Source organism: Capra hircus, chromosome 1 (genome assembly GCF_001704415.2).
Source record: "Capra hircus breed San Clemente chromosome 1, ASM170441v1, whole genome shotgun sequence".
NCBI classification, from domain to species: domain Eukaryota; kingdom Metazoa; phylum Chordata; class Mammalia; order Artiodactyla; family Bovidae; genus Capra; species Capra hircus.
Window position 1 is genome coordinate 105,213 of NC_030808.1, and position 12,683 is coordinate 117,895.

Consider the following 12,683-nt stretch of genomic DNA (forward strand, 5'->3'; position numbering starts at 1 on the left):
GTTCTGTCGTTTCCTGTGAGCAGGTTCTAAAGGGGCAGAAGGAAACGGGAGAAGATATGACCTCACTAAGGACCCCCTTTGGCTACTAGAGGAGAGACTGAGGGAGGGGAAGGCCACAGCTGTGCCTCAGAAGCAATATGATTGAGGCAGGAGTCAGACCTTCAGGGTTTCCACCTGCTCACACTCGGGCCCCAAGAGTACACTCCATCCAGCAACCTTCAAGGCTGAGGCTCTCCACAGCTATGAACCCTACACATCTCCTGAAGAGTATTAATGAAGAGTTCACAACACACGTCCCCCAAGAGATGTTGCTGGCTGCCTCTAGTGTGGAAGGCTGGCTGCCTCTAGTGGGGAAGGCTGGCTGCCTCTAGTCAGGAAGGCTGGCTGCCTCTAGTCAGGAAGGCTGGCTGCCTCTAGCCAGGAAGGCTGGCTGCCTCTAGTGTGGAAGAGAGAATCAACAGCGTCTCTGTGACCAGAGGCCTACAGGCCTCAAAGGAGAGTGGCCACTCCAGCCCACTCTCAGGCACAAGGACGAATGAGTGCCAACAACCTCCCACCAAGGATCTGAGGGAGCCCAAACAACTGAAGATGGCACCCCAAAGGGAGCCTTCCAAGAGTGGTCCTCTGAACGAGAGCCTGAGGTCAATCCAGTCCTCTTTATTTGCCTCTTGGGGCAATGAATCCAGTGAATCACTTGGATGACGTAGAGGTGGTGTGGTTTATTCTTACTCAAAGGTCAGAGCCTCCAATTATTCAGGCTGACACCGAACGTATGTGAATTGGAAACCATCTTTATAGTTCTTGATCTTAAGACAAGAATGCCAAAGACAGCATTTATGTGAAACTTAATCACTGGTGTATGCTTAGATCTGGGCCAGAAAATGAAAGCCAACATGCCTCGTTCCCATGACCACGAATCCTGACCACACAGACAAAACAGGCCATACAGAAAAAGCTGGTGCACAATAGTCAGGAAGGGCTGGCCACTGAAGAAGGACGACAGTCTATACCAAAGAGGGTACATACACCACAGAAAGCAAAGGACAAGAGTTTATTTTATTCTTAAGGTTTTGTGGGGGGCGTTGGCTGTGCCTCAAAGCAGGTGGGGTCTTAGTCCCCCTAAACTGGTGCCCCCTGCTGTGGAATTATGGATTCCTAACCACTGGCCTTCCAGGGAATTTCCTATTCATAATGTTTTATAATGAAGACTCAGGCCTCACTGAGTCCTGTGACTGCGGCCATGAGACTCAGGGAAGGGCCCCTTTAAAAGTACACAGTGCGGGGAATTCCCTAGCAGCCCAGTGCCCAGGATTTTGCACTTTCACTGCTGGGGTGGAGTTGACGCCCTGGTTGGGGAACAAAGAGCCTACGTTCCGCATGGTGCAGCCAAAAAAAAAAAAAAAAAGAGCAAGAGAAAGAAAAAGATAAGAGAACATTTTTTAAAAAAGAAGTGCACAGTGGCCCTTCAGCTAGCAGATCCAGGAGCAGTTCAAGTCCACCGTCCTCAGGATCCCCTTAGTGCTCCTCGGAATGACACACAGTCCGTCTTCCTTGCCCTGCCTTCAGCTTGTCTTAAAGCCTATCATCTGTGACCTTACATTCCCCACCCACGCCCGGCTCAGGCTGAGGCCTCCACTGAAATGCCCTCCCCTGGATTCTTTCCTGGGGAGATAGCTTCATCCTTGAACACGCAGCCAAGTCTCACCCTCTCCCGCCTGTCCCTAAATCCTCTGTGACTGTTCCTTCCTCCTCGTCGAGTGTCCAACAGCACTCGGCACCTGGATCTGCCTCATCAGTTCTCATGTTGCATTGTAAATGTTGGACCTCTAAGCGATCCAGGACTGCAGGTTTCTTGAGATGGGGTACGTCACATCTCACTGATTTTCATGTCCTCAGTGGTTAGTACTGAGCAGTGTTTAGTACCAAGCAAGGCTCATGGGCCAGGTGTTCAGTAAATGCTCACTGAATAAATGAATGAATAACAGCCAACCAACCAGTGACTACCTCTGGACTGCATGTCAACACAGTTCCAAAATGGGGACCCACATCCATCACCTTGGTTTCCACATGGCTGCTTCCATAACTTTGCTTATCCCACACCTGTGCTAAAGGGGGACAGGAGGTAGGGCAGGGAGGCAACAGTGGGGTAGCTTCCTCAGGTAGGGAATGTCTTTGATGCTTGTAAGAAGAAAAGAGTCACAGGGAGTGTGGGTAAGGGAGACAGTCTGCCTAGGCATTTTGGTAAACCCTAGTGAATTGTGTAAGTACATGAATGTGTGTGGGGGGGGTGGGGGTTGGGGGTGTGTGTGTGTGTGTGTGTGTGTGTGTGTACAAAGAGAGAACAGCAGAGTGGGTGAGATTAAGGGAAAGATTAGGGTCAAGAAGAGAATCAAATACTATAAGAGAGTATTTCTGGCAGTATCGTGGACTAAAGATTCTGACTCAACCTAAATGTTAAATGAAAAATGAAAAATGTTAAAATGGAATTAAAAAATATAGAACTGTACTTTTTAAACACAAGCAAGCTGGTAAAAATAAAAATAAAAGCAAAAACAATTTGCAGAAGCAGAAAATGGCATGGAAATGTGAACCCTGGAAGATATACAAGCACCAAAGCTGGCTTTAGCTTTGAGAGTCTTTCTTAAATCTGGTGACCCTGAGCTTCCATTTTAAAGGCTATCGGGGGGAGAAGGAGAAAAGCAATCTATCTAGTGTCTGCATGGGGTGAGGGACGTAACAGTAGATCCCAGAAAGCTGTATCACAGAGGAAGAATGACAAGTAAACTCAGTACAGATGGGAATAGCAAGAAAATTTGCTCGTTTTTTAACGTGGCGTAACCAACCAACCCCAAGGTTGGTTGTGATTACTGAGAATTTGTAACCACAATGCAGCTCTCACACAAATTTAAAAATGGCCATTTGTGAAAGGAACAAGACAAGAAAAACCAGTAGGTTAGAGAAATAACTAGAACTGCTGGAAAGGTAAAAGAAAATAATTGAGAACAAAAAATAAAGAAAAGAACTGAAATTAAAAACTTGGTAGATGGCTTAAACAACAGATTAGATGCAGCTGGAGAGAGATTAGCAAACTGGAGGTCGCAGAAGAGGACGACTCATGATTTCTCTCTCCCTCCTTCTGGCTGGCTGCTGAGACTCAGGGGGCGGCCCAGGTCCCACCTAAGGTGTTACCTCGGACAGGCCTTCACACTGCACGTGGGCCTGGATCCACTCCAGTCGGTCTGAGTTCTCCTTTTCCCGCACCCCTTCGTTCACCTGGGAGCACAGCTCCTCTGCCTTCTCCAGGGCATGCTTCAGGTGGCTGTGGTCTGGGTGGTTTTCGGGAGTGTTTTCCAGGATCTACATCAGAGAACAGAAGACAGTAGCCTTAGGCAGTGAGTGGGGTGGGGGTTCACTGTTCTGGAAGGCTCGCCCCAGCAGAGACAGGGCTCCGCACAGACCTTTCTTAGACAGTGCCCACGTGTTTACAGCTGCAGCTCTGAGCACCCGCCTTGGCAACAACATGAAGAGAGATGGCCACTCTTTGTTGGCATGGGACCCCTATGGGGGCTCCTGCTGCTGCTGCTGCTGCTAAGTTGCTTCAGTCATATCCGACTCTGTGCAACCCCATAGATGGCAGCCCACCAGGCTCCCCCATCCCTGGGATTCTCTAGGCAAGAATACTGGAGTGGGTTGCCATTTCCTTCTCCAATGCATGAAAGTGAAAAGTCAAAGAGAATTCGCTCAGTCGTGTCCGACTCTTCACGACCCCATGGACTGCAGCCTACCAGGCTCCTCCACCCATTGGATTTTCCAGGCAAGAGTATTGGAGTGGGGTGCCATTGGCTTCTCCACCTATGGGGGCAGGGGCTGCCAGATTATCTATACTTGGGGTATGAGGAGGGCAGCGGCTGCAGCAAGGGCAGTATCACACCCCATATGGATTCCTCCAGGGAGAATCGTTTTTCCCTGAGTCCGTGCACAGCTGCAGGCATCTGTGTACCTATGGAACTTCATGCTAATGGGTGCATCGGAGCAAAGGTGCATTTTTCTGAATGAATCATTCCAGACCAGCAACTAAGAGTTCAGTTCTAGAGCAAGAGCTTCTGGATTAAAATCCCTGCTCTGCCACTGACCAGCCATGATATGAGTCAGTCACATACATGTTCTGAGTCTCATTTTCTTCATATGAAAAATAGGGCTACTAATACCACCTCCTTTGGGCTTCCCTGTAGCTCAGCTGGTAAAGAATCTGCCTGCAATGCAGGAGACGCTGGTTCAGTTCCTGAGTCAGGAAGATCCACTGGAGAAGGGATAATCTACCCACTCCAGTATTCTCGGGCTTCCCTGGTGGCTCAGATGGTCAAGAATCTGCCTACAATGTGGGAGACCTGAGTTCGACCCTTGGGTTAGGAAGATCCCCTAGAGGAGGGCATGGCAATCCACTCTAGTATTCTTGTCTGGAGAATCCCATGGACAGAGGAGCCTGGCAGGCTACAGTCCACGGGGTCACAAAGAGTCAGACATGACTGAGCAACTAAACACAGCACACAGAACCTCCTTTATAAGGTTGTTGGGAGGACTACATGGTTTGATACAAGTAAAGCACTTTGCAGAGTGCCTGGCCCTTTGATGGTGCTCCCATCATATTCTCAAAGGAGTCTAAGGACGCTGAAAACAGTTCTCGTGGGGAAAGACGCTAAGGCTGAAGAAGCATCCTAAGCCACTTTGCAATGTACTAGGGGTATGTACAAAAAAGATCTTCACGACCCAGATAATCATGATGATGCGATCACTAATCTAGAGCCAGACATTTTGGAATGTGAAGTCAAGTGGGCCTTAGAAAGCATCACTACGAACAAAGCTAGTGGAGGTCGTGGAATTCCAGTTGAGCTGAAAGATGATGCTGTGAAAGTGCTGCACTTAATATGCCAGCAAATTTGGAAAACTCAGCAGTGGCCACAGGACTGGAAAAGGTCAGTTTTCATTCCAATCCCAAAGAAAGGCAATGCCAAAGAATGCTCAAACTACTGCACAATTGCACTCATCTCACATGCTAGTAAAGTAATGCTCAAAATTCTCCAAGCCAGGCTTCAGCAGTACATGAACTGTGAACTCCCTGATGTTCAAGCTGGTTTTAGAAAAGGCAGAGGAACCAGAGATCAAATTGCCAATATCTGCTGGATCATAGAAAAAGCAAGAGAGTTCCAGAAAAACATCTATTTCTGCTTTATTGACTATGCCAAAGGCTTTGACTGTGTGGATCACAATAAACTGTGGAAAATTCTGAGAGAGATGGGAATACCAGACCACCTTACCTGCCTTCTGAGAAATATGTATGCAGGTCAGGAAGCAACAGTTAGAACTGGACATGGAACAACAGACTCGTTCCAAATAGGAAAAGGAGTACGTCAAGGCTGTATATTGTCACCCTGCTTGTTTAACTTCTATGCAGAGTATATCATGAGAAACGCTGAACTGGAAGAAACACAAGCTGGAATCAAGATTGCCGGGAGAAATATCAATAACCTCAGATATGCAGATGACACCACCCTTATGGCAGAAAGTGAAGAGGAGCTAAAAAGCCTCTCGATGAAAGTGAAAGAAGAGAGTGAAAAAGTTGGCTTAAAGCTCAACATTCAGAAAACAAAGATCATGGCATCTGGTCCCATAACTTCATGGGAAATAGATGGGGAAACAGTAGAAACAGTGTCAGACTTTATTTTTCGGGGCTCCAAAATCACTGCAGATGGTGACTGCAGCCATGAAATTAAAAGACACTTACTCCTTGGAAGAAAAGTTATGACAAACCTAGATAGCATATTCAAAAGCAGAGACATTACTTTGCCGACTAAGGTCCATCTAGTCAAGGCTGTGGTTTTTCCTGTGGTCATGTATGGATGTGAGAGTTGGACTGTGAAGAAGGCTGAGCGCTGAAGAATTGATGCTATTGAGCTGTGGTGTTGGAGAAGACTCTTGAGAGAGTCCCTTGGACTGCAAGGAGATCCAACCAGTCCATTCTGAAGGAGATCAGCCCTGGGATTTCTTTGGAAGGAATGATGCTAAGGCTGAAGCTCCAGTACTTTGGCCACCTCATGCAAAGAGTTGACTCATTGGAAAAGACTCTGATGCTGGGAGGGATTGGGGGCAGGAGGAGAAGGGGACAACAGAGGATGAGATGGCTGGATGGCATCACTGACTCAATGGACGTGTATCTGAGTGAACTCAGGGAGATGGTGATGGGCAGGGAGGCCTGGAGTGCTGCGATTCACGGGGTCGCAAAAAGTCGGACACGACTGAGCGACTGAACTGAACTGAGGGGTATGTTGAGTGTACACTTGCTCATGCCTTACCCACATACAGGCTTCCCCGATAGTTCAGAAGATAAAGAATCTGCCTGCAAGGCAGGAGACATAAGAAATGCAGGTTCGATCCCTGGGTTGGGAAGATCACCTGAGGAGGAAATGGGAGCCCACTCCAGTATTCTTGCCTGGAGAATCCCCATGGACAGAGGAGCCTGGCGGGCTACAGTCCGTGGGGTCACAGAGTCAGACATGACTGAGCGGTTAACACTGTCCACATATAAATAATTCAAGTGGGTTTTACCCTGAATAATATCTCATCCCCAAGGTACACTTTGGTTTAAGGTCCTAAATAGGCACTCAATTTGGGAAAAACGCCCAATCTAGGTAGTGAGTTCCCCAACTTCCCTTGTGGCTTAGCTGGTAAAGAATCCACCTATAATGCGGGAGACCTGCGTTCCAACCCTGGGTTGGGAAGATCCCCCGGAGAAGGGAATGGCTACCCACTCCAGTATTCTGGCCTAGAGAATTCCATGGACTGTATAGACCATGGAGTTGCAAAGAGTCAGACACGACTCAGCGACTTTCACAATCATTTCCAAACCACAGCTCCAGCTCTGGGTGGATCCTGGCTATACATTCAAATCCCTTTGAAAAGTCCTGACCTCAACTCTGACCATATCAGAATCCCCAGGGGTAGGAATCAGGCTTTGGAATTTTCTAGAGCTTCCCAGGTAGTTCTAATGTACAACCGAGTCTGAGGACCACTGCTCTAGACGGGAATCCCACGTAGCAGATTGTGTGAATTCATTTTTTTTTTTCAAAAATGGAAATAGATATATTGCTTTTTCTCATTGTACAAGTACTATTGTATAATGTGTGAAATTTAGAAAATTTAGAAAGTTATAAAGAACCTAGAAAAACACCTTTAATTGTGCCATTGGACAATCTGCCTTTCCTAGTCACTGACTTTCCAGGCGGCGCTAGTGCTAATGAATCCTCCTGCTAGTGCAGGAGACACAGAAACACATGTTCAGCCTCCGGGTTGGGAAGATCCCCTGACGACGGGAATGGCAACCTGCTCCAGTATTCTTGCCTGGAGAATCCCGCGGTCAGAGGAGCCTGGCAGGCTCTAGTCCATGAGGATACAGAAATCTGGACGTGACTGAGTGGCTAAGCACACATACACATTCTGCTTGCTAATACATTCTGCCTAGATATAAATACATGTAACTTTTTAAGAATAAAAATTGGATCACACTGCCATACTATAGTACCATTTTGTACTTGCTTTTTCCCCACTTCATCGCAGTTATAGCATGTTATTTAATATATATGAATTATAGATCATCATATGATGATCACTTTACATGAATCTAAATCATAATTTAAAAAATTTTATTGAAGTATATTTATCATTTTTAAGGATTCTATAATATGTCATTGTAAGGATGAGCCACAATGCACAAAACTTCATATTTTTCAGTATTTCTCTGGTTAATTCTTTAGAATAAATTCCTAGAGATGGAAATGCTGAGCCAAAGAGAACATGGAGTTTGATGTATATATCACCCTCCGAAAGCTGACCCAGCCTACCCTCCATGAGCAAACCTGCCAACACTGTGGATTCACAATCATTTCAATAAATGCCTTCCTGGCAAGCCAGAAGCAATATATTTTCTTGTTTAGTTATGCATTTCTTTCATTATCAGAGAATTTGAATTTTGTGTACATTTAGTGCGTAAGTACATTAAATGAGAAAGCTAACATCTATGTACTGCTTAGGATGAGACAGACAGACATACATTCATTCACTCACTTAACTTCTCGGAACACCATGCAGCAGGTACTGTTAATGTCTCTATTTTACAGGTAGAGGAACTGAGGACCAGAGAGGTAAACTAGCCTCCCAAGGACACACAGCCGTGGTACGGGAGCTTCGAAGCCAAGCAGCCTGGTTCCTAACAACACATGCTTTACCACTATTCCACACTCCTCTCAGAAACGTCTAGTTAAAGATTTTACCTAGTTTTCTTTTTAATCTTTTTTGAAAACCTATTTTTCTATTAGGGTATTTGTCTTTTTCTTTTTGAGCTGTAAGAGTGCTTTAGATACGAACATATCCACACAATCTCTATATTTTTCAGTATCTACTTGTATACAGTTAAAGCGTTTTTTCAGTTTATATCTGTCATTTGTCTTTTAATGTTTGTTATATTTTGTCACATGGAATTTTTTAAGAAAAATGTTTATGCAAATAATAATGTCCTTGATATGCAAGATTCAAACAATACAGACTATTGAGAACAACCGTGCTGTCTCCCTTTTGCTTTCCTGCCTCAGAGGGATGCCCAGAGCGAAGGGCATCCCTTTAGTTCCCTTTAGACGCTCCACATACATTTAACACCCACCCAGAGCTTTTCCAAAATAGACCCTGCTGTGGGATAGGTTCTCAGGGGTTTTGTCTGTCTGTTTGTTTTACTTAATAGCATTTTCTAGATATCATTCCAACTAATACATAAAAGTCTCTTTCATAGTACAGATTCCGCACTTTAAGTACGCTCCTTAATGAACATCTAGTTGTTCCCAGAAGAAAGCATTTTTTTTCAAGTTGCTGAAGCTCTAAATCCTTTAAAGCTCTGCCTTTGGCACCATGCTGAGAATTTCTCCCTCTTGCTGTTATAAAGAATGTTTCGTCTTGGTGTTTTGCAGCTTTCCATCTGTATCTTATAACTGCCACCTTTTAAAATTCTGTTCTTAGTTTTGCTAGTTTTCCGTTCATTCTTTTGGGTTCTCAAGGGGGTAGAAATCATGTTTCTGCAAAGAATGATAATTTGTTTTTTTCCTTTCTAATATGTATGCCTCTCAGTTCTTCTCTTGTCTTTGTTTTTCTTCCCATTGACTAGATTTAGAACGCCTATTTTAAAAACTTGTTTCCAACATCAATTTGCAATTAAATATTGTGGAAAGTAAACAAAGTTTTGAGTTAGTTTAATAGTAACCATATGTTGGAGAAAAGGAAACGGTAGATTGAAAGATCTTTTAAAACTAATTATTTATCTCAGCCAGTGTGACTGCAGTGTATTCTGTGGGGTGGAACTGGGGTTGGACTGAGGAGATGCTTACATGACAGAGGAACTTGTGACATATAAGGGGATTCAGCAAGTAAGTAAATATACTGAGGATAATGAGAGCAAGGCTTCTCATGGAGAAGGGAGTTATATACATAGAAAGGGGGAAGGCTAGAATAAATTCTATGATCAGATTAGAACGGGAACTATTGGTGCAAACTCATGGCTTCTAACATATGCATATATGATCTTAAATATATGTTTGTACACTTATGTGTACGTAACTGTGTGTTTGGATGGATACACATATATATGTTTCCCAGCTCTGCCACTGAGAGACTCAAGAGGCAACAACACCTCGGAAGCAGTGAGCACACCAGTGTACAGATGTGGGTTTCTAAATTCTTCATTGAAAGGAACCAGATCTAAAACCTCTCTCCACAGGCCATCCTCCCTGTGCTTACAGAATCACAGGCTCAGAGGATGTCTAAGTCTGTTCACTCACTTTAAGGATGGGCACACTGAAACCCTGATTTTGTCTTTTCTTTTGGCATTGGCTTTCTTGAAATGACAGGAGAACAACAATCATCTAACATCAACATAGAGTATCTCACAGTGGCTTTCTGAGGACAGGTGGTGGACACTGTATTCCTTTCTCTCTTTCTTAGAGCTTCCCTGGTGGCTCAGATGGTAAAGCATCTGCCTGCATTGCGGGAGACCTGGGTTTGATCCCCAGGTGGGGAAGATCCTCTGGAGAAGGAAATGGCCACCCACTCCAGTATTTTTGCCTGGAAAATTCCATGGATGGAGGAGCCTGATAGGCTACAGTCTGTGGGGTCCCAAAGAGTAGGACACGACTGAGCGACTTCACTTTCTTTTCATTTTTCTCTCTTTCTTATTAGGAAAAACCAAAGCATCAAGACCCTGCCTGTATTAGGAAAAGAATTGACCTACAAGGTGGAAGCCACGTGTTTGTTTGCACAGCTGATGTGTGTATTATTAGCTCTGTTCACAATATATCTTTCTGGGGCTTCCCTGCTGGCTCAGACTGTAAAGACTCTGCCTGGAATGCAGGAGACCCAGGTTGGGAAGATCCCCTGGAGAAGGGACTGGCTATGCGCTCCAGTATTCTTGCCTGGAGAATCCCACGGACAGAGGATCCCGGTGGGCCACAGTCCAGGGGGTCGCAAACAGACACAACTGAGCGACTAACACTTTCACAGTAATTCAGCTTTTCTTTCGGAGTTACCATGCAGGTACCTCCTACAGCCTGTTGGTATACGGTTTCTACACAACAGATACCAGGTGTGTTGGCTGGGGAACCTGCCCATGACCCCAGATTCCAGACCTGCTGAGATAGCATTCCTCTGCTTGAAATTTCAGGCAAGGCAGTTACTTACATTCTTAATGATCAGTGGGTATCTCGTTACTCGTTGCATAGGCTTCAGTATAAAACTAGACAGGGGCATTCCCTTACAGCGTGGGTCCATGGCCAATCTCTGAAAAAAAGGAGAGTTTTTTTTAATGTACTTAAGAAATCTGCAAAATCCGGTTAGTGACATCACACCGATGTTATTCATGACTCCCCACCCATTGCATTGTCTCATTTATCTGGACGACAACTGGGGAGCCTGGAGCTGGAAGGACGGGGCTGGCTGCCCTGGGCCAGGGGAGGCATGTTCCAGATGGAGGGTGGGAGCTGATGGCGGGTGTGACTCAGCAGCAGGGTTAACCCCTGCTCCCCGGTCCCACAGAGCTTTCAGGCTCCTAACTTCCAGGGATGAGATTCTAGCTTTACAGAGAATATCCCCTCTGGATACCTGCCAGAACTCTACAGCATTCCTAGAAGCAAGGAGAGTTGCAAAACTCTAGGGTCAGAAAAAGAATGCCCTTGAGTGCCAAAGATACTGCAAGTCCCAAGTCTCACTGCACCCACCAGTGGGAGCCCCAGGCAGGGTGGGGAAGGTGAACCTGAGACGCGATGCTCAGGCCCCTGGGACTCCGGTTGTCTCCACTCTGGACTCCCTCGCCTCTTTCTTTCCACTTTCGTCAACTGGACTGGAGGACAAGAGTCCTTCTGCACCAAAAAGGTGACTCTCTGTTCTACAAGTCACAGGGGTTATATGGTGACAGCTCTCAGGTCAGGCTTAGCGCCTTAGGAATGGGTTTAACGCCCTGACCTGGGCCCCAAGCCCTAGGGCCTGTCAGCGCCTGGACCCACTCCAGCCATGGACACCCTTATTCCAGGAACTCTTTGCAGCTGCCAACGGCAGGACAAAGTCCCGCAGGGATGAGGCTGGGAGAGGTGATGAGGCGAGGCACGAGCAGGGGAGGGGGATTAAGGCCCCTCCCTGGGCTGAGGTCAGCATTTTCCTGAAGTTCAAGTGCGTGCAGTGATGGACTCATTCTGTCTGCACCCAGGGGAGACCCTTGGCCCTTGGGGGGACCCCCAGGTGGCCCGTGGTACCCACCAGCCCAGCACTACCTCCAGTCTCCAGCCCACTCTAGGCCTACTTCTTGGCCATGTTTCTCCTTTAGAATGACTTCAGACGTTCCATTCATTGGATAGCAAATCCAAGCATTCAACATTAGAAACAAGGAGAGAAAGAAAGAACGAGAACATGCGATGCTGCGGCCCAGAAGAGACGGCACATCCGCCTCTCGGCGATGATGCCACAAACACGGTTACAGGGAGGGCGGGAAAGGCCCCCCCCCCCAAATCCAGGAGGCACAAAGACGAGCTTGCCATCAGCACGATGACTCTGCTGCCCACCCATCGAAATGTGCCCACTTAGCAAAAGTCGTTTTAGTCTCCTCTCTCCCCTCTGGGAGTGGTGGGGGCTGATGGGGCGGGCTGGCCCAGCCAGCAAGGACCATCCCTGCCAAGGCAGGGTCCCAGGGCAGCAGGCCCAAAGCCCAAGGCCTCCAGCAGCTCAGGGTCCCCTCCCCACAATGTCCCCTGGTCACACACGACTCTCCAGACCCTGGTTATCCTACAAAGCAGAGATCCTGTCATCTCACACTCACCCCCGCTGACTTCCTAGGGCTTGAGCTCATTGAAAAGAACCAACTAGGGTGGGGAAATTAAAGGGTCCATTGAGAGTCCCTTTGTCAGCAAAGGGCAGAGAGCAGCAGAGAGGTGAGGATACTCAGATTAAACAGAATAGCGGACCTGAGACCTGCCAGTCCTGTGAGGCCTGAAAATGAGACGAGGGATTTTAAATCGGTATTGCAGGAACACCACTTGCACCTGGACTGTAGACTGGAGTTTCCAGGTCAGCGCTGGTCCCCCGCCAAGCCCACCCCCATGGCC

The 12,683-nt window shown here is 46.7% G+C and overlaps 1 protein-coding gene across 5 annotated transcripts in view; it reads right to left on the reverse strand.

Moving 5' to 3' along the window:
• The window catches only part of ITSN1 (intersectin 1), a 243,892-nt gene that overhangs the window by 15,250 nt on the left and 215,959 nt on the right, over positions 1-12,683 (reverse strand). For 4 of the 5 annotated variants that reach the window (XM_018043229.1, XM_018041619.1, XM_018042670.1 and 1 more), the window contains 2 exons: positions 10,771-10,869; positions 3,190-3,357 (listed from right to left, as the gene is read on the reverse strand). In XM_018043229.1, coding sequence (XP_017898718.1) covers positions 3,190-3,357; positions 10,771-10,869 — 267 coding nt within the window. Of the gene's footprint in view, positions 1-3,189; positions 3,358-10,770; positions 10,870-12,683 lie in introns of those variants that run through there. The other variant, XR_001917533.1, reaches the window with a different exon arrangement.